The 20,597-nt window shown below is 45.8% G+C and overlaps 1 protein-coding gene across 5 annotated transcripts in view; it reads right to left on the bottom strand.

Moving 5' to 3' along the window:
- Mfhas1 (multifunctional ROCO family signaling regulator 1) overlaps window positions 1-20,597 on the bottom strand; it is an 87,707-nt gene that overhangs the window by 23,905 nt on the left and 43,205 nt on the right. The window contains exon 2 of one of the 5 annotated variants that reach the window (XM_052162027.1): window positions 19,018-19,120. The exons of the other annotated variants lie outside the window; for them this stretch is intronic. Coding sequence (XP_052017987.1) covers window positions 19,053-19,120 — 68 coding nt within the window. The 3' untranslated portion in view covers window positions 19,018-19,052. Of the gene's footprint in view, window positions 1-19,017; window positions 19,121-20,597 lie in introns of those variants that run through there. 5 annotated transcript variants of the gene reach the window in all.

Below are 20,597 nucleotides of genomic sequence, written 5' to 3'. Positions count from 1 at the left end.
CTCTGTACAAATGAGATGTCTTAGTGAGGAACGAAGGCCCTCTTCAGATTCCACAAGAGAATTCTCTAGAGTCTACAAGTAAGTCACCTTATAGCCTGGAGAAAGCAGAGCCAGGGAAAACAGGAGAAGAAATCTTGAACAACCAATAGCAAATATAAGGACAAATTCACTCTGTCCAAGGAAGAGGAAGGACTGGTATAACAACAACAACAAGTTCACATAAACAAATCAACATGGCGACTGACATCTGAGGACCCCTAAGACTTCCACAGCATTGCTCTCACAGTATGCAGGGAGCTCCTTCATACAGGCAGCCCACTGTCCACAGCAGCAAGTGTGCACACACAGGGGCAATGTCCCAGAACCAAGAGCCCCACTCTTCCCTGGCCCAACTGTGGCCTTCAAATATGCAGAGGGCATACCCTGATCTCCTTGGCCCTTGAAAGCCCCAGATACCCTTTGACCCCAGTTCATCCATCTGGGTGCAAAGGAGGAGAGGCCCTTGCCTCTTCCCACCATTCGCTCAATCCCACGCACCTTCCTTCCAAGCGTGTGCCTGTCACTTGGCTCATTTTCAGGGCTAAGGGTTTATATAAATACAAATCCACCCAAGAAAGGAAAACTATTTCTCCTTTTCCTGCTCTGGCTAAAGTTCCAGTACACTTGGCTGAGGATTAGACAGGCAGCTCAGATCAAAGTGTGCTGGGGGGAGGGGAGTGGGGGGAGAGCAGAGCCTTCCACCCACCCCTCAGCCTTGCAGGCTCACACTCAAGCAAGATCATAAAAAAGCCTGCTCTGCCGGCCAGGCTAAAGTACTTTCTAAGGTGACTCTTCATTTACACAGCCTGTCACCGGCTCCTGGAAAAAGGCTCCAGGCTCCAAGAGAGACTTTGACACATGCAGCGTGCACACAAGAGTTTGGACTCAACGATTCACTCTCCCACATTCGCATTCAGTAGAAAGTAAAAGGAAGTTTTATGTCCTGCAATCTGAGCAGCTGGTCTGTAGGTCTTATCAGCCACATTCTGGTTTTGCAATAGGAAGAGGGGGCTGGGACCTCTCAGGATGTCAGAGATGTGTATTCTCTTCTTGTCTCCTAACAAGGAATCAGAGGGACTTCTTAACATCATCCCTCCTTCCCCAGAAGAGAGGAAGGGAGAGAAATGAAAATTGGAGCTGGGGTGGGGGTGGGGAGGTTCTTAAGGGTTTGGAAGACATAGAAAAACCACATAGACACAGGGCTTCAAGGCCAAAAGGAACCTTCACCCAGATCAGATCCACTTCAATACATGTATAAACAGGCTGAGAAAGGACATATCCCAACTCTGCTGAGACTCAGCTTTGACAGATGATGGCTGCAACTGTGAGCAAGAGTGAGTTCTTTCAGTTTGATTCACTATGTAGCCAAGGCTGGCCCTGGAACTAGTGATCCTCCTGCTTCTCTCTCCTCAGTACTGGGGTTGTAGATGTGTATGACCATGCATGGCTCCTTATTTCTTGGGCATATACCAAGCAGAATAGGGGCTGAAGGCTTCCAAACTGAACCCCAAAGCCATACATATTGTACTGGCTGGTTTTAGGTGTCAACTTGATACAGCTGGAGTTGTCACAGAGAAAGGAGCTTCAGTTGAGGAAATGCCTCCATGAGATAACAGCTGTAAGACATTTTCTTAATTAGTGATCAAGGGTGGAGGGCCTATTGTGGGCAGTGCCATCCCTGGGCTGGTAGTCTTGGGTTCTGTAAGAAAGCAGGCTGAGCAAGCCAGGGGAAGCAATCCAGTAAGGAACATCTCTCCATGGCCTCTGTATCAGCTCCTGCTTCCTGTCCTGCTTGAGTTCCTGTCCTGACTTCCTTTTGTGATGAACAGCAATGTGGAAGTGTAAGCTGAATAAACCCTTTCCTCCCCAGTTTGCTTCTTGGTCATGATGTTTGTGCAGGAATAGAAACCCTGACTAAGACACATATAAAGGTAAACAACAATCATGAAAGCACTCGGGTCTGGAAAGCAGTATAGAGGTCACCAAAGGGACTGACTTCATCGAGGATGAGAGGCTACCTGATGGCAGGGACTCCAGTCAGGTCAGAACTCTCTGTTCTACATTGCTGTATCCTCCCCTGGCTGAAGACGGGTGGGTAGCTTGCTCAAGCTTTGTAATGAGAGTACTTGTTCCAACCATGAGGGTAGAGCCCTACAGCTTAACCATTTCTGAATAACTGTCTTTTCAGCATCAGAGCAGTATGTCTTAGATCCAAACCTACAGACCCTAGAACATCAAATGCTTGACAGATTACAGGAGGAGCACATTGTATCTGCTTTCTCAGAAGTTCTACACTACGGAACTGGGGCACCTCCTAGATCACATTTGTGGGAAGGCAGGAATGCCACACAAGAACATATCCCCCTCCCCCACCTTCTTCTGCTAGCATCTATTTATGGCTACTGCATTTAGGACTCACTGTGATGGTGACAAAAGAATTCCGAGCCAAACCATGTCAGAGCTGTAGTCACGTAAGTGATTCTAATATCAACAATATAGTATCTAATAATGGAGAGACACCATCATTTACCAATGGCTGTGGGTCCAAAGAGTTAAGGATGATTGATGGTTCTAAGTTCTGGGGGAGAGGGAGGGCAGTAATATAGACATGTGTCTAATGACTACTGCTAAGGGCAAATGTGGAAGAAGTGGTATTTAGGGTAAACAGTTCACCTGCCTCAAATCAGCCCTGGGAGGCCTGACTTCTTCTTCCTCCCTTCTCTCTTTGACATCCTGCCTTTTACAAGTTTAAGAGTACTGTAACTTAAATGGCAACCATATTCCTCCAACCTTCCAGGAGAGCAGAGAGGTGGCTTGAGGTGAGGACACTGTGTCCGTTCATATCAGAGCACACGAGGAGTTAGCATTAGACTAACAAAATTAGTTCAAATGGGCACTATTTTCTCTCCGTCTGCTCTAAAAATTATACCACTTTTGAGAAATTGAACTGAAAAATGAAAAACTACCATAATGATCTCTATTATCTAAGGGGGGGACTTCCCTGGCTTTTATGGAAGCAAGACTAATAATAAAATAAAAAGCACTTTGTTTCTTGAGCTGAGAAATTGTACCAAATTACACCTAAGCTCTTTAAGGAGAGCCTGTCTGTCTCAGAGATGGTCAATCTAATGAAGCTATCTGAAGTGAAAACGTACAGGCCATCACCATCAGATGCTTGATTTTCAAACATTGGGTAATCGTGTTCTTCTCAGCAAGTCTGTCTCTGGAGCCTCTAACACTGCCACCTAAGTGGGGCATCTGTGGCCTGATATCACAGCCCAATGTCCCAGCCCAATGTCTTGGCAGCGTAAGAGGCCATAAGCTTAGCTCCTGGGCACACATGGAAGAGCGCACCTGTCCTGTTTATCCTTGCTGTAGCTCTATCCTGTCTACTGCTAGGGACTGAGGGTTTGAAGGAATTATGGCCGTCAATGTCTTTCAGAACACTGTGGGCTTTTTGGACCAGTCTAGAGCTCAACCCAGGACCAAGGTTGTCTCGGGGCTGCATCTTGTGTTTTAGAGTCAGTGGACAAAGAATTTTAAGAATGCGGCCCCTTTATGGTTAAAGGTATTTCATATAATCCCACATCAAGTCATTTCCGAATAATGCACGAACCTATTAAAAATCTAAGATACTACATCACAGAGTCACATGACAACTTTAGGTAAAACTTGATTTTTTTATACTACTTCTTTATTCAATGAATCCTCAGATATTTTCACAGTGGAAAATGTACAGGAATGTCTAATTAGGGCGAGGTATGTGTATATGTGTATGTGTTGTGTCTGTCTAGTCATCTGTCTGTCTGTCTGTTAAGAAGATAGCTTATATTCCTACCCACTGTGGAACTCAGGGAAGTTCCTCTAAACCTTGGTTTTCCCAACTGCAAACTGTGAGCAGAAAGTGCCTAATGTATATCTCATAGGTATGGGAAAGGAAGTTAAACGATGATGTTGGCACTGACCTAATCCTAGATCTGGTACAGCAGCGTGATAAATCCTTCCTTAGATTCTAGCACAACCAAAATATAAAAATCCAACTTTTAGCAAAAGTAACTTCTGGAAAGACAGTAGCCCCTGCAAGTACTTCAACATTCCTGTGTACTTCTCTAAAATCTGTATCCTGTTCTGCCTCCAAAGTAGCACGTGTTCCAAGGAGAGCTCTCTCTTCCATGTTTCCTACAGGCAGGACTTTGACAATTCTGCTTCAAATATGCTGTGGGGGTATAGCCACACAGGTTGCAGGCACAGTTTAGAGGATTCACTGCAGGACTGAGCTCTGAGCAAACAAATGAGAACAGGTGGGTGACGGGATCCCATGCAGAATGTTGGTTGGATGAAACCACTTCTCACCAGTGTGGTGACATCAGCCAGCCAGCGAGGAAGGACTCCTAAGCCCTCTACCCAGCAAGGCAGTGAACAAAACAGTGTTTATAATATGCTACCACTTCATTTTCTCTGTGTCTGTGTCTGTCTGTCTGTCTGTCTGTCTGTCTCTCTCTCTCTCTCTCTCTCTCTCTCTCTCTCTGTGTGTGTGTGTGTTTGTGTGTATATGTATGAGAGAGAGATCACACATACATGCACACTGTGCCCCTGTGCACCTTGTGACCAGAGACAAGCCACTGTGACTACTACAGGATGGGGGATTCATGGAAAGGAGAAATGATGGTGTTCATTTCCTCATCAGACTTGCTGTACCTTTTACAGTCTGTACTACTAAAAATAAAGCTTGAAATAACCCCAGTGGGTGTGGTGGCACACACCTTTCATCCCAGCACTCCAGGCAGAGCCAGCCAGGCAGATTTTTGTGAGTTCGAGGCCACCCTGACCTTCAAAGTGATCAAAGACCATATGAATTTGTTTTCCGTATCTTCCCTAGAATGGCGCTGTGGTTGGAATGAATGGGTCCCTCCCCTGGCTCTCATTTTGAATGTTTGTTGTCTAGGAAGTGGCTGACAGGGAGCTTAGGGAACTTGTAGGAGCTGAGCTTGACCACAGAAGTAGAACTTGTAGGAGCTGAGCTTGACCACAGAAGTAGATCATCAAGGGTGAGCCTTTGAAACTTATCCCTCACCCTGGTTCCTGCCTTGCTTATGTGCTTCCTGGTTGACTGTGAGACACCTAGCTTTCTCTTGTGTTCCACCATCTGAAACTGCACTGTTCCAATAAGCCCTCCCCGAGATAATAGGATTCCTCGCTGAGATAATAGGCTGAAATCCCCTAAGACTGGAGCGAACATATACCTTTCCCCCTTTAGCCTGTCTCTGTTAGTTATTATGGTTATGAACACGTGAAGGTAATATAAACAACTTGGCTTACATTTTATTATTTATTTCTATTTCATGTATATGGGCGTTTGAGTACATGAATATCTGTGTAGTCCATTCCTGGTCCACAAAGGCCAGAAGAGGGCACTGGATTCCGGAGTTACAGTGAGTTATAAGCTACCATGAGGATGCTGGGAATTGAACCCAGGACTCCTGGAATAGCTGCCAGTGCTCTTAGATGCTGAGCCTTTTCTCCAGCCCCATTGCTTAGCTTCTAAATATTTTATCATAAAGGTCTATTCATGTGTGCTAGCTTTAATACATAAGTTAATATAACCAGGGTGGGTTTTTTTGAAGGATGTATTCAGTTCTCCTTTCACCCTCTTTGTAAACTTGCCTGATGTGTGTCCTTCCTTGTCTTCGCTTTATTCCCACAAAGGTATTTCTTTCATTTTCTCTTGTCCTCATATGCCCCTACTGTAGGCATAACCACAACCTGTTTCTTTATCTGATGCACTGCTATTAACAAACTATATTTATTATTCCGGGCCTCTATCACCTAATCTCAGTGTATTCCTCTAGCCATTCACACAAACAATTGTACATACCTGAGGCTGTCCAGTACGCCTACACCACCCCTCTCCCAACGTCCTAAACAACAGCCTTCCATCTCCATGGAGCCCAATCCTCACATTCCCAGGACAACCCCTATGGTTCTCTCTTCTTGGGTCTTGTGTAAAGGCAGTTCTGATGCTAAGGTCCTGTTCCCCAATTGGTTCTTGATCTGTCAGTAAAGAAAGCCATGGGCCCATTGTTGGGTGGAAGATACAGGCAGGACTTCCCTGGAGGAAAAAGGAGATGCAAGGGAGGTGAAGAGAGTTTGCTATGCTTTGGAGAAAGAAGAACTAAGCAGCCATGTGAGATCTTGGGAGGAGCAGCCAGCCACACAGGCCACTCCTATAGGCGGGTGGGTGGTCAGGGATGTTTATAAGGGACTAGATTTAACTGAGTGACTAAAGTTAAGGCAGATGGGGGGCAGAGCTAAGAGTATTGATAAAGGCATGCTTTTCCAGACTGGAGGTAGTAGCACCCCAGCAATTGTGCCAAGAAGGCAAGTTGAAATCGAACAACTGTGTGTGTCTTTTATCTGTGGATTCAAGGGAAGCTGTTTTGGGGCTGGTAGCACAGCCAGATCCCAGAGCTCAGGCAGGGTAGTGAAAGGCTACTCACAACAGTCCTCCCTCTTCTCTGAGGACGGGACTGCATCAGTGGCTCCCGTGGCCAACCTCTAACCTCTGACCATTCCTTTAAACACTGTCCAAGGATGGTCTATGATTCCAGGCAAAATCTACAGTACTGTTTGCATCATGGACTCAAACGACCCAAAGGAAGACTCTGGAGGACTTTACCAAACCAAACAGTCCATTTGATTAAGACAAAACTCCGCTGGTAGTAGAGAAAACCTCACAAGCATGTAGATGCTTCCAGTTTCACTGTCCTTCCCTCCTGCCTCTCAAAGCGAGAGAGTGAGTGAGTCAGAGCGGTGCCAGTAGCTGGCCACAGTAACAGGGACACACTCTCCACCTGCTGGGGTCTGCAGGCCCAGAAGCCACTCCCTGCCCATCCCTTGGGTGTGCAGGGCCAGGCGCCAGATGGAGACAGAATGATGGCAGGGTGGGGGTGGGGGTGGGGGGATTAGTGGCTTCTGTGGAAGCTTACAGATGCCTCTGAGGCTGTCTGGCAGCAGATCCGAGAATCTTAATAAGGAGGACTGGGGGAAATGGAAGGGCACTCACAGGAAACCTATTTCCACCCTGCATTTCTTGGTTCGTGGATTTCAACAGGGCAGATTTGCAGAATGCAAGTACTATCTAGACAAGAAGACTGGTGTAGAAATGGTCACCTCCCAGACAGACTTGTGGTCTTCAGGGCAGTGTGATGCCCCTCTGGGTGCCTGAGGTTGGGAGACTACAAATCAGTCATCACTGATCAATTAAGCCAGAGCCCCACATTTATTTATTTTTTTATAATGGGTGTAGCTTTTTAAAAAATCTCACTAGACAGTAGCAATAATTAAAACTTCCTTAGGTGTGTCTCTGGGACCTTAAACTATAGTAGAAAGGCCCTCCTCTGTACCCAAACAGGAGAAATCCATTGGTGAGGTCCCCAGTCCAGATTTCTTAGAATCACCTCGGTGCCAAGGACCGTCATATCTCAAAGCACTTCCCCACTTGTCTTTGGGCAGTTGCAGTTTCTCTTCCTTTATTTTCAATCCAAAAATGCTAAATGGGAAATTCCCTGAATAAGCAGTTGCTACGTTTTATATCATGTATTGAGTATTGTGAGAAACACCCCCTCACTGTCTGATCTGTCCTTGCAGGGATAGAAATTACCCCTCATCAGGGCATCCCCATGATGTGTGTTACCGGACCATTAGTAATGTTAGCAGCAAACCCTGTTATCATATTGACAGGTCACCGTGCTTGTGTTCAAGGAACCTGTGTTGACCCTACAGGGGTCCCAAGGCACAAGAATGTGGATGCAAAGCAGGCACCCAATTACAAACAGGGCAGATAAACTCCAGCTTCGTACAGCCACACTGCAAGGCATACAGGAAAGGGGAAATCATATCTGGGGGAGCCCTGCATCATCAGAAGAGTACTAGTGGCACTGCAGATCTTGGAAGGACAGCTGAAACAGGACAAGCACCCTACAGATAAGGGTAAGTGCTGGAATAGGATCTGATGATCATCAGGTAATCCTTGCATCAACAGGACAGTGCAGTAACACCAGCCAAAGGTGAGTCTGTGCTCCACTACATCCTGTCAGTGGGTCCCTGGCAATGGGTTTGATAGCTCTCACCTGAGTTTCTCTACTGCAAAGCTCCTGGGGTTGTTGCAACAACTGGATGGGATGAACACAGACAAGTATTAGCAGGTGTTCCCAGTGACCCTGCTGCAGAGCTACAGCAGACCACTGTGGCAGCAACAAGCAGGATGGGAGAAAAGCAGGCCAGTCACACTGCTCCCAGAGGAATAAGAAACTGAAATGACAGACAGGATTCATCTACGGGTTTCAGGGAGGGCAACTAGAGTCAAGAGTCAGGAGGAGGTGCTCCGATCCTGTATGGCTGCAGAGAGCCGCCTGGGGAGAAGGAAAGAGAGTATGTTCTCAGGGAGAGACAGAGATGATACCAGCAAGGCGGCCACGCCTGAGGCAAGAGCCAGAGGGAACACAATGGAGGGCAGAGGACAGGTCAGGCTTAGCCACTTAGATGGAGACTGGGTCAGCTGTGAGCAGGGAGCGGAAGATGGACATGGAGAAGAGTCAGTATAATGGGGACAGAGGGATAAGCCAAGGACAGAAGGACCAAAATGAGTCAGGGAGCCGAGGTAAGTCAGAGGGCTAAGCCGTGGACAGGGTGCTGGGATGGTGTTGGGAGACTGAGATAATGACACGTTGGATTCAGATGGTCACAGTGGAGTGAAGTGGATCAAGACAGAGATAGAGGACCAAGATGGGAACAGTTGAGTGTCCAAGATGAAGCCAGAGAGTTAGATGGGGAGGGGATGGCAGATGGAGTCAGGGGCCTGAGACTGGGAAGGGGAGACTGACAAGTAAAACAAGAGAATGTACCCACAACTGAAGGGCAGTGGAGACAGACGCTGGATCTGGGACCAAGCACACAAGGGAGGGGAGTCAGGGAAGAAGCCTAAGCCTGGAGACTGGCCAGCCCTCAGGGACAGCTGGGATTTGCTTCCTGTTCTTTGATTCTGGGGGCTGCTCTCTCCTCACCAGAACCCTGGTTTCCCATCTCAGATTAGACCATACTCTCTGAGTAGACCTTGGTAGTTAAATGCAACTTTCACAGAAGGGCACCTTTCTTGATAGCTGTTATTACTTGCAAGTAACTGTGTGGCTCTAATAAATTATGACAAGAAGATTCTTGAACACTTGGCTTTATGCTGAACTTGTTTGTTTGTTTGTTTGTTTGTTTTTCTACCTTGAGAATCCTGTTGTGGAAGTGTGGGAGGGAGGGGCAGAAGCTGGGCTCTGGAGCTGGCTTGCTAACTCCTCTCTGGCAAACCGTGCATCCTGGGGCCTCAGCAGTCAGCTCTAAAAGGAAGAGACCTAACTGGTTTACCTCGAGAGTCACTCAGCTTTAAATCATCAGTGGCGGCTTAAAGTACCACGCAGGGAGATTTGCTACCTAATTGTCTAGGTGTCTCAAGTTCAAATCCGTGCACATGCAGTATGACAGAGAGCAACCTCCAAACTGGAGCACACAAACATATCCTGAGCCGCTGATCTGCCTCTTCCCTAAGTCTCCATCAGCATCCTTTGCCTGTTCATCATCCCAAGAAGGCCAACCTGTGACATTTCAGCAGACCCCACAGTGGCTGTGGCCAGGTGAGAAAGAAAAAGAAAAAGAAGAGAAAGCAAGAAAAAGAAAAGCAGAACACCAGGGATGTTTATCGCCTTACTACAGTAGCCCAACCAGGTGGTGCTTGCTCTCCTTACCAGAGAGACTGAGTGCTCACATGGAAGGCATGCCTCCTCCTCCTCCTCCATCACAGCAAATATCCCCAGAGGGAAGCAAAGAGTGGGAAGCCACACCCATCCCCTCCCGGAAAAGGTGAAATTTAAGTTTTCATGTGAATAAAAGCACTGTTTGTCCGTCTGTCTGTCTGTTTGTAGACCAAGCTCAGCAATCGTCTTGCCTTGACCTAGTATTGGGATTATAGATATGAGCTTTTCTATGTAAGCACTTTCACTCCCCATTTATCAAAGCAGGGCCCTCTCAGAGCTCACCGCTCCATACCTTTGAGTCAGACCTAAATATTTACATCAGCGCTGCTGCCATATTTATTTAAATCAGTGCCGCTGCTATATTTACATCAGTGCCGTTGCTTGAGTCTGACTCCTGACCAGCCAGGATGCCCCCTCCTTGCCCCAGCCCCACTTCCTGGGGAAGTGAACAGTAGGCAGGCTGAAGAGGAAGGCTACCTCCTGGAGGAAGCTGACTGTCCCAATTCCACGCTCTGTTCATCTTTAGTTATCCTTGCTGGGCATGCAATCCTGGCTGGCTCCCCTCAATGCATAAGATGGCCCTGAAAAGCCCTCATTAGCTCCAGAGAAGATACCAGTCTCCTTTAATTTAGAATGTGGCTGACTGTGGCAGGGTCCTCTGTCCTTGGCTAGGGCCCAGCTCAAACCAGACTGTGGGAATGAGGGTTTGAAGTGCTACAGTGCTTTGTAACACACACACACACACACACACACACACACAGTGTACCCTCCATCCTTCATACATAAGCACCTTTTAAATACAAGTAGAATTCCATCTACTTAGGAGTTAAGGTGGGAGAATTGAAAGTCTGAGACCATCCTGGGCTACATATTGAGTCCAAGTAGAGCATTTATATAGCATTTGTAAAACCTTTGGGTTCAAGGGAAGGAAAGCAGGTAGGGGAGAGAAGATGCTTCCTGGCACTGTGTTATGAGGTGACTCTGGGGGACAGGGACTATGGCTCAGTGGCCAAGGACCTGCCTAACACACACAAGACCCCGGTTCAACTCCAGGGTAACTCATACAATGGAGGATGCGGCTCTCCTCTCTCACTCACTGCAGAAATATGGACCATCTCCAAAAGATAATGCATCTCTGGTCAGGACAGATTTAACAGTGAGAACCAGGCAAGGACCCCAGAACTCAGGAGCATACGCATGCATTCTGAAGCTAGACAAAGCTGATGGGTCAGAGTACAGGTAGGTAGGCAAGAGGAACCAGGGAATCAGGTACTCAGCCTCCAGGCCCTGAAGAAAGGCCATGCTTACCTCCCACTAACAGAGCTTGATCGCTTTACTGCTCCTAGACCACAGCCAGTATTCCATAGGCAAGACTCCCTGTGAACATCAGGGGACGGGACAGAGGTGGCAGCCAGGGTTAGTGCTACCCTGGAGAGCCAGTAAAACACAGAATACCTCCTGGTGAGTGACCTCCATGGTTCAGCCCACTGAGCATCCCTTGCCAGGCCACACCCCATCCTCATGCCTACCCATATCTTTTAAAGACAAGTATTGGTAAAAGGTACTGGTAAAATCCCTGGGGCAGATTTTTTCCCCATGATACGCCCAATGCCTTTGATCGGATGCTCCAGTTTGTGAGGTTTAAGTGACTTCTACACAGCAGCTTGAGAGACCTTTCCTGTTTCTCTAGTCTTTTGAGGTCTTTGTTGTCAGTGTTTGTTTTTACTGTGTTGATTCATTCTCTTGGTTAGCAGACAGACAAACAACACGGAAGCTCCGGTGTGTATTTTCATCAGTCGTGACCTGGAAAGTCTACAGAGAAGGGACCCAAGTCAGGCCCTCTCAGAGGTCCGCCATTCACATTGCCTGCCCTCAGAGGGTGAGGAAATAAATCTGAAGTAAATGGTGACTGAGGTAGTTGAGCAGCTACTGGGAAAAAAGAAAGTGTTCTCTCCTTAGATAGCAATAAAATTAATCTGCCTGAAAGGTTTAGACTTACTGACTCATAAGAGGAGTAAACCTTAGATACAGCTTGGAACGGAGGTAGAGGATACCTTCCTGCCCCCAGTCTAACAAACTCACAGACCTTATAAAGAAAAAAAAAGAGGTCACATCAAAGTTTAAGGGTTTCCTTTGGAGAAAAATTCTTCAAATGAAATCAAATAACAAATAATATTTGGGGGCCAGAAAGACTGTTCGCATGTATGTCAGAGAGCCAATTGCTTTTGCATTGAAATAAATGCTAGGAATCAACAAGAGTGATAAGCCAGGTAGGCTGAGGTGCTTTCTAGAAGTAAGAGTAAAGAAACATAGTAGCCCTCCTTGCCAAGTCTAGTGGTATACAAAGTATCTGCTCCGGTGGTTGTTATAGCAGTAACAAAAGCCCCAAATGCATGTTAGACTCTTAGCAAAGAATGGAAGTACTTGTGTGCACACAGCACAGAGCTCTGGAGTGTTCAAAAATAGCCCCATTCTCTCATTCTGTCATACTACTTAGGAAAGATTCACAGTGTTGAGTAAAAAGGCTGACTCGGGCTTAACAGCATGCGTGTTAAAAAAGAATTTTAGATGATGGTACATCCATGTAGAAAATAATAGCTATCAAAAAGAAAACAAACCTGTCAAAGTTATAGTCGTATGAAAATGTATGTCCCTGTGTAACTGAGCATTATATACAATGGAAAAAAATGAAGCAGAGCAATAAAAAACAAAAACAAAAAAGACAGCAAACCTGAAGGGAGTGTATTTTCCTTGTGAATAAGAAGTTCCCGTCACTGCCGGGCAGGTTGGTACAGTCTCCTCTGTGCTGTCCCTGATTTACCTGCTGTGCTTCTGTTCTACAGTACAAATTGTATAGGCCTCGGTCCTCATGGCAAGCAGATGTTTATATTCTACCAGATCACACATCTGTCCTTCCAAGCAGGAGAAAGGTACGGGGTGGGGTGGTGGTGGTGGTGGTGGTGGTCAGATGGGTATGTCTTATATCAAGAAGCAAGAAAGTATTGAGAAGTTCCCAACTGCCTTGTTCTTACGTCTCATTGGCTAGAATTAGCACAGGGCTGATCTGAGGTAGATCCTTACCTCACCCTCTTGAGTACTGGTATCCCAGGTATGAAACCACTATGCCCAGCCTTCTGAAGCATCTCAAATGAAAGAAGGGACCAGCCCGGGCCCTACTCGACAGGTCTGAGACCACTGCCTGGACCATTCACTCTGCTCTAGACACTGCCATTCAGGAGGCTTATTTAAAGAGATTTCCCCAAGGAAAAAAGCAAACCACAAATGCATTGCAATGTCATCATAGAAGAGCAGTCAGTCCAAGACTCGCAGTGCTCCGCTGAACTCGAAACCTAGACAAAGCTCATGTCTTCTCCATTTGCACCCCACCCAGAGCAGGAGAAATCACTGGTTGCTAAGACACTAGAGTTGAACAAACATGAAGAAGAATCTGGGGGCCAACACTGTCTCCTGAATTTCCTGAGGAAGGCCCATGTGGGTCCAGCAGCAAGGCCATAGTGGTTCTACCCCACAGTGTCTGAGGAGGGCTCCTTGGCTCCTTTGGGTACGTCAGGTACAGAGCAGCGTGAACTCTTAGGACCTTACTTAGCTTTATTTACCTCATGACAGGACCTGCACACACAGTCATATTGGAGGCTAGGGCTCCGAGAGGGCACACAATGGTCCACACTATGACAGAGTATGATTCTGACCTGAGAAGCAGAAGTGCTTTTGAAAAGGCCATTTGACTAAAGGATCGAAATTAAAATATGCTCTCTCTAGAATACTGCCTGACTTCAAACTTTATTGTAATGCTACAGAAATGAAGGTGACTAGTCATGCTCAAATCAAAAAGAACAGAATTAAGAAATATACAAACATGAGAATGGTTGGTTGGTTGATTTTTGATAATAGGATTTGGGTAATTCAAAAGTTAAAGCCTTTTTTGGGGGGGTTGTTTGTTTTGTTTTCTTCAAAACATGGCTGAAATATATGGAATAAAACCAAACCTCAAAACGTGTCATAGGCACAAAATAAAATGAAACAACCTTGAAGTATATCTTAAACCTAAATACAAAACTTCTAGAAGACTCAGATCAAAAGCTTAGCCTGGAAATAGAACCAAGAGAACATTCGGCAGGGAAAAATGATAAATGCAGTTTAAAAATTTAAACTCTTGTTCTTCAAAAGAGAGTTCAAAGTAGGGGGGACTTAACAATATGCACATAAAACCAATGAGGTTATTTGTAAACTAAAATAACTCCCAAGAAACCCTCTCCATAGGCCTCCGGAATTGTTCCAGGCTGGGAACATCCTAGAAGCAGGAATGGTGATGTCACCCCAACAAGTAGCTGCGCTCACACCGATCAGTTCACACCAATCAGCTCACACAGATCGATCAGCTCACACCGATCAGCTCACACCAATCAGTCTGTGAGTCATGCCAGAGAAACATCTGCTGGTCAGTTCTCTAATGTTCCTCGTAGTGAACATGAAGAAGGAAGTGAGAACTTAAACTGAATTCTAAACTCGCCATCCACTAACCATTTTATGGAAACTGTTTTTACATTGGCGATTTAATTTTAAGCATTTTTAACTATTAATGAAGCTCCTCTCCTATACTCCCTCAGGAGAGAATCCACCAGGTAAGATTTCACATAAAGAACTTAAGAGGTCCCTTAGTCCTCTAAGAATATCTGAAGCCCAATAATATGATGTAGAAGAACCACTTGGAAGATGCAGAGCTCACGAACCATGCGTGGAGATGAAACGCCCCACAGCTTCCTGCTATTATTCAGAATAGCTAAGCCAGCCATATTCACAATAGAAATATTTACTTGGAATTTGAAATATGAGCTGTTGTACATATCCTAACATATATTACCTCTCTCTCTTTCTCATGAGAGCATCAAACTCTCTATATAGTTGGAGATTATTTTGATCTTTATCTTACATTATATTAATATGCTATCATTTAGTATCAATTATATAGCAGTGACAATTTCTGTTACTCTTCTCAGCTTTGAAATCAAAACTAGAAATCATCTTGTGTTAAAAGAAAAAAAAAACCTAACACAAAATTCCATACATCATCCATTTTCTCTTTTTTCCTTCCTGAGTAGCAGTCATTTCCGTACATTAGACGTCTTCCTTGTTCTCTGGTGCAATAAAAATGTGAACCGAGCTAAAGAATGGGGCACTTCCCATACATACACACAGGCCATGCTGGATGCTTAGGGCAGACTTTAGGTCAATTACAAATTGTTACTTAAGATGTGGTGAGAGCTTGTCTCAAACAAACAAACAGGCAAACAAGCAAGTTGCTATTTATGAAGACAAGTGCCAGTACAGTGTAGTGGGTAGCTCAAGCCTGTAATCTCAGCCCTTGGTAAGCTGATGCAGGAGGATGGCTACAAGTTAATAAGTCAGCCTGAGCTACATGGTATGCTCCAGACAAGCCTAGGCTACAGAATGAGACCCTGTCCATTAATTCATCGACTAATTAATTAAAATCCAGATGAATCAGTTGTCGTTGCTGGCCTTTTCAAACCTAAAGTCTTGAGCACACCAGACCATTGGTCTGCCACTGAGTCATGTCCCCAGTCCTTCCCAAGAAACTGCTATCAAGAAATGAGAAGAATATTGACAAACTACAACACTAAGATTTATGACGCCTTGGGCTGGCAAGGTAGACAGACACATCTTTGAAAAACAAACAAACAAAAACAAACAAGTGAACCTGTAATTTTATATGTCAACTCGGATATTAAGGAGCTGCATTGCACATGCCATTTTAAATGTCTTCTTTAAGCCTGGATAACTAGAAAGCGACTAGATGAGTGACAATTACAAAGCAAAACTCCCTAATAAAGACCAGCAAAGCCTCCTAACATGTATGTGTTAAAAACACCGAAGCAGGCCAGCGGTACAGCTCAGAGGCACAGCACATGCTTAACATGCGTATCTGGGCTTCCAGCCCCCCACATCACACAGACAAGAGGACAAAACAGCTCAAGGGTGGGGTGGGGAGGTGGGGTGGGGGGTGGGGGTGGGCACTGCACTCTGGTGGGTTTCCTTTTATGGAGGAAAGAATTCAGCTCAGACAAACCACAAGTTGTCAATTTTGTTGACTTTGCTTGTTGTTGTTGTAGTTTGTTCTGGTTTTTTGGTAACCTTTCTTTAACACAAACTGTGATCATATTATTTCTGTGGTCAAAAACAATTCTGAAGCAAGTACTTGCTGAACATTAAGGGCCCTGTCAAACTGACAGCACCTTGTCAGATAGTCAAATGGAGCTGCTCATTCAGAAATGCTAATGCCAAGGCGCAAAGGGCATTAGAGAGCTCCCCAGAGTTGCAGAGGAAGCAGGCCTCACTTTACAGCCTTCAGTAAAACCTCACTTATACCACAGTACCCAGGACTCCCTATGTGCAGAACAAGACAAAAGACAATCTCACCACACTTACCAGGTATGAACCACTCCTTCTACTGCTTCATATTTTTATGAAATATGCCATCCTATTTTGACAACTCCATATGAGGTTTTATGCATTTTTTTTAAAAGACGGATGTGTGTTCTGCACCGCTACTAGAAATTAACCTCACCCCAGTCTCAGCAAGGCATGAGGCTAAAAATAACTAGGGTTTGCCTCTAGAACAAAAATGTGTGGCAGAGTGCACAGATGCTCTTCCCCTGTAATGACCTGACCTGAGCCACTGGACTGCCCAGTGTCAGTCTTCAAGGGAAGCCCCAAAAGGGGAAGTGCGCCCCACCCTCTCTTCTGGAGTGTCTACAATCGAAGAATCTAATTTTAGATGCTATCACTTCCTCTTCGAACAGTGAATCATAGCTTCAAAGTGGCCAGGAGGCAGACGTAAATCCTACTAAATGTTTGCATGTCCGGCATGATACTTTCACTCAGTGTGTGTGTGTGTGTGTGTGTGTATTTGTAGCATATATGGGTAGCACACATACACAGTACAGGTATGCATGATGTCTGTGAGTACAGAGAACGGCCAGAGGAGAGGCCCAGTGTCCTGCTCTCTCTCTCTCTCTCTCTCTCTCTCTCTCTCACTGACTATGAAGCAGGCCAACACCTTGCCAGCTCCATCCTCTGCACGCTGAAGGTCACAGGTACCTGCAACTACACCTGGCTGGTTTTCTTCATTGGCTTTGACAGGCCCTGAACTCTGGTCCTCCTGTGTGTGCAGCAAGTGTTCCTATTCACTGAACCATCTCCCTAGCTCCTCTTCCTCCTAGCACAGAGAAGCTTGAGAAGTAAGTACTCACCAACCCTGGTAAGCCCTTAACCGGTCCCTAAGCAAGCCCAGGATAGTGGCTGCCAAGCTTTCTCACCCAGGGTGCTGGGGCATGCAGATGCTGGATGTCATCTCTCCATGTCCTCCCCTTGTACGTCTCACTGAGAAATTACTAGGTTTGACTAATAATGGGGGAGGGAAGCAACAAGCTAAAACAAACAAGCAAACAAACAACCCCAGGTGTCTGATGTGCACCAAAGAAAAACAGAAGAAAGCAGGGGGGAGGGGGAAGGTTCTATTCCAAAGAGGGAGCTACATACAGTGTGCGTGCCTCGAGGGTGGAAGGTGAGAACAAGACAGAGGCAGGGGAGGGAGGTGGCCAAGGCTCACCCACTCACCTCCCTCCCCTAGTGCCACGCCCCCCCAACATCAGCTCCCTCATACATACATTCCTTGTCTTACATGAGATAGGAATATCTACTAATCTAACTATCGCACTAATATCAGGGAGGATAAATCAAAACAGAAGGGCAGGAACTCAAGAACTATCTGTTCTCACAAACTCTGAAGCAGAACTGCTGGCCCAAACAGATAAAAGCCAAAGACTAGAAAGCTATTTCCTAGTCAGAGGTAGGGCTTATTTCATAGAAGCAAATGTGTACTCTCTCTGGTTCTAACAGCGTGGGTGACACTCGTGCTGAATGACTGGGACACAGAGAGTCCCAGTACCACAGTAGCTGTGCTTTCACAGTCCTTCCTGGGACACTGACCAGGGCTCTCAGACTTGGCTTCCAAAGAGGTGGGAGATCAGCCAGGATAACCCCCAGAATCTTCCCTACCGGCCCTAAAATCTGTCCAACTCTAAGTCAAATAAATGTCACTGTTTCATTATTACCATTTCGCTTAAAACCAGAAGAAAAGTCCCAGTAATCCAGCTGAGGCAGGAGGAGTGCAAGTTTGAAACTGAAGGAGCCAAAAACCACAAGCTCATAGTTGATGAAAGCAGATGGCTTTGAGCATGTCACGTGTTCATCATAGCACGGTCTTCGTTAAAATACGATTCTCTTCGCACTTAAGCAGGTTTTGTTACAAAGATGAAAATAAATATGCCTTGGCATAGCTGCTATCATTGTTTAAAATTAGCCTTGTATTTCACATCTTATCTGAGATCTGGAACTACATATGTGTACCTTGGAGGAGGCAGGGCTGGCTTCCGGCCACCCTTCACATAGCAACCTGGGGTGTCTGTGTCTGTATCTGTGTAAACACAGCCGTGTGTTTTGGGTGCCTCCTTCCCTGGACTTTTCCTACAGGGCCCACCACCTCTATTCTCTAACTCTCCCTTGCATATCCTCACCCTATGTCTGATACTGGATCGCCAGCCTTCCCTCCTTGAAACCCTGGATTCTCAGCTTCTAAAGCACAGAACCATCCCTCTATATTTGACTCAGAGGCAGCCTCAACCCTGTCACTGTGCCTGGCACTGAGGCTGCTTGGCCACTGGCTGGGAAGCAAGTTTAAGTGCTAATGCTGGGCATTTAGGTCACTGGTTGTTGTTATTGGTTTGCTTTGTTGGTTTGCTGGCTGTTTTTTTGTTGTTGTTGTTGTTGTTGTTTGTTGTTGTTGTTGTTGTTTTGAGACATGGTTTTTACGTATAACAGAGCCCTGGCTATCCTGAACTCACTCTGTAGACCAGGCTGATTCACAAATCAGAGAGATTCACCTGCCTCTGCCTCTGCCTCCTGTGTGCTGGGTTTAAAAATGTGTGTCACTGTGCCAGGCTGGGTTACTGGTACACTTTAAGGGGAGGTCTAAATATGATCCACACAACAAAGCAAATTTGGAGTGAAAACATGAATGAGGACAAGAAAAGTAAAACCAAGAAGAAAAGTACTCATTTTAATTACACCAAGAAGAAAACTACAAGATCAGATAAAACAGACTAAGGTGTGCTTCCCTCAGTATTTGAATACTAAGATGCTCATTCCCTTAAAGGTGGACATAGATGTAACTGGTCTGCTGTCACCTGCAAAGAGAAAACCACATAGAGTTCTTAAAAATACTTTTAACTGACATTCTTTATCAGACTGAAGGAGCAGACCAACAGCAGAATTTTCCAGCTCGCTAACACAAAAGCAAGCAAAGAAATAACAATGAAATGGGCTGGGGAGATAGAGTAGTGGTTAAGGGTGTTTGCGATACAAGACATAGGCTCTGAGCTTGCATTCCCAACAGCCACATGACTGGCTTGGCATGGCTACACACCTCCTGCCATCCAGTACCTGAGGGTCAAAGATAAGAGCCCTGCTGAGGCTGGCTGGCTGGCTGCCCAGCTCCAGGTTCAGTGAGAGAGAGCGACATCTGAGCATAAAACAGGTAGTGACAGAGTAGGATACCCAACATTGTCCTTTGATTTCTCACTTGTAAGCCCAACACACATACACACACATGCACACACACACATACATGTACACCCACGCACACAATCACAATGAGGACACCCACAGATGCACTTGCGCATGTGCACGTATACACACATGCATGCAGACACACACGCATGCACAGACACACAGAGATGCACTTGCACACACAATCACACATACAGATGCACACTCACATACATGTACTCATGCATGCACACATGCAGGCACACACATGCAGAAACATTTGCACACTGGGACACACAGAGATGAACTTGCACACACACACACATATGGACACACCTACACCCGCAGGGGCATGTTTCCCATAAATAGACCACACTTAACATACCCTCACATAAATACATAGAAATAGTCACACACACAAAAAAAATTAAAACTTTGGAGCTAGCATTACAGATTTGTGCACTTAACCATGCATGAGACCCTGGATTTAATTCCCAGTACCCAAAACAAAATAAGAAAAGCTTTTTAAAGAGCTTTCACAGCGACTAATCAATGTTGATAAAATAACAATTGATCCCTCTATAAAGCAGAACAATAATCCAGATTCCTGTTTAGTAACATCAACACCAGTACACAGTGCTCCAGGTAGCTCTGTCTACACTAGGGTAGATGTGAAGTTCCCACCCAAATCAGGAAGGAAAGAGAACGAATGGCATCTGTGAGTCTGCTTAGGAATGGGCTTAGAGGACACCCATGGTGCAAAGGTGCCTTCCAGTGGACTGGTGGCAGGCTGCAGGAATGCTCTCCCCAAGTTCCCTTTTCTGGCCTTGACCCTAGGACCACATTAACGGTGGGTACACCTTATCTCCATGGAAACACAGTAAGATGACTAAGAGAAAACTAGCTTTCCATAGATACCACAACAAAAAGCAAACAGGCCTCATACTTAAACTTCAGATGTGCCACTCTCAGCCTGCTGCTCCTCCCCAGAACACCAGCCTGCTCCTCCCCAGAACACCAGCCTGCTCCTCCCCAGAACACCAGCCTGCTCCTCCCCAGAACACCAGCCTGCTCCTCCCCAGAACACCAGCCTGCTCCTCCCCAGAACACCAGCCT

Source organism: Apodemus sylvaticus, chromosome 18 (genome assembly GCF_947179515.1).
Source record: "Apodemus sylvaticus chromosome 18, mApoSyl1.1, whole genome shotgun sequence".
Lineage (NCBI taxonomy): Eukaryota > Metazoa > Chordata > Mammalia > Rodentia > Muridae > Apodemus > Apodemus sylvaticus.
Note: the sequence above shows the minus strand (reverse complement) of the source record. Positions and strands in the feature narration are given on the sequence as shown.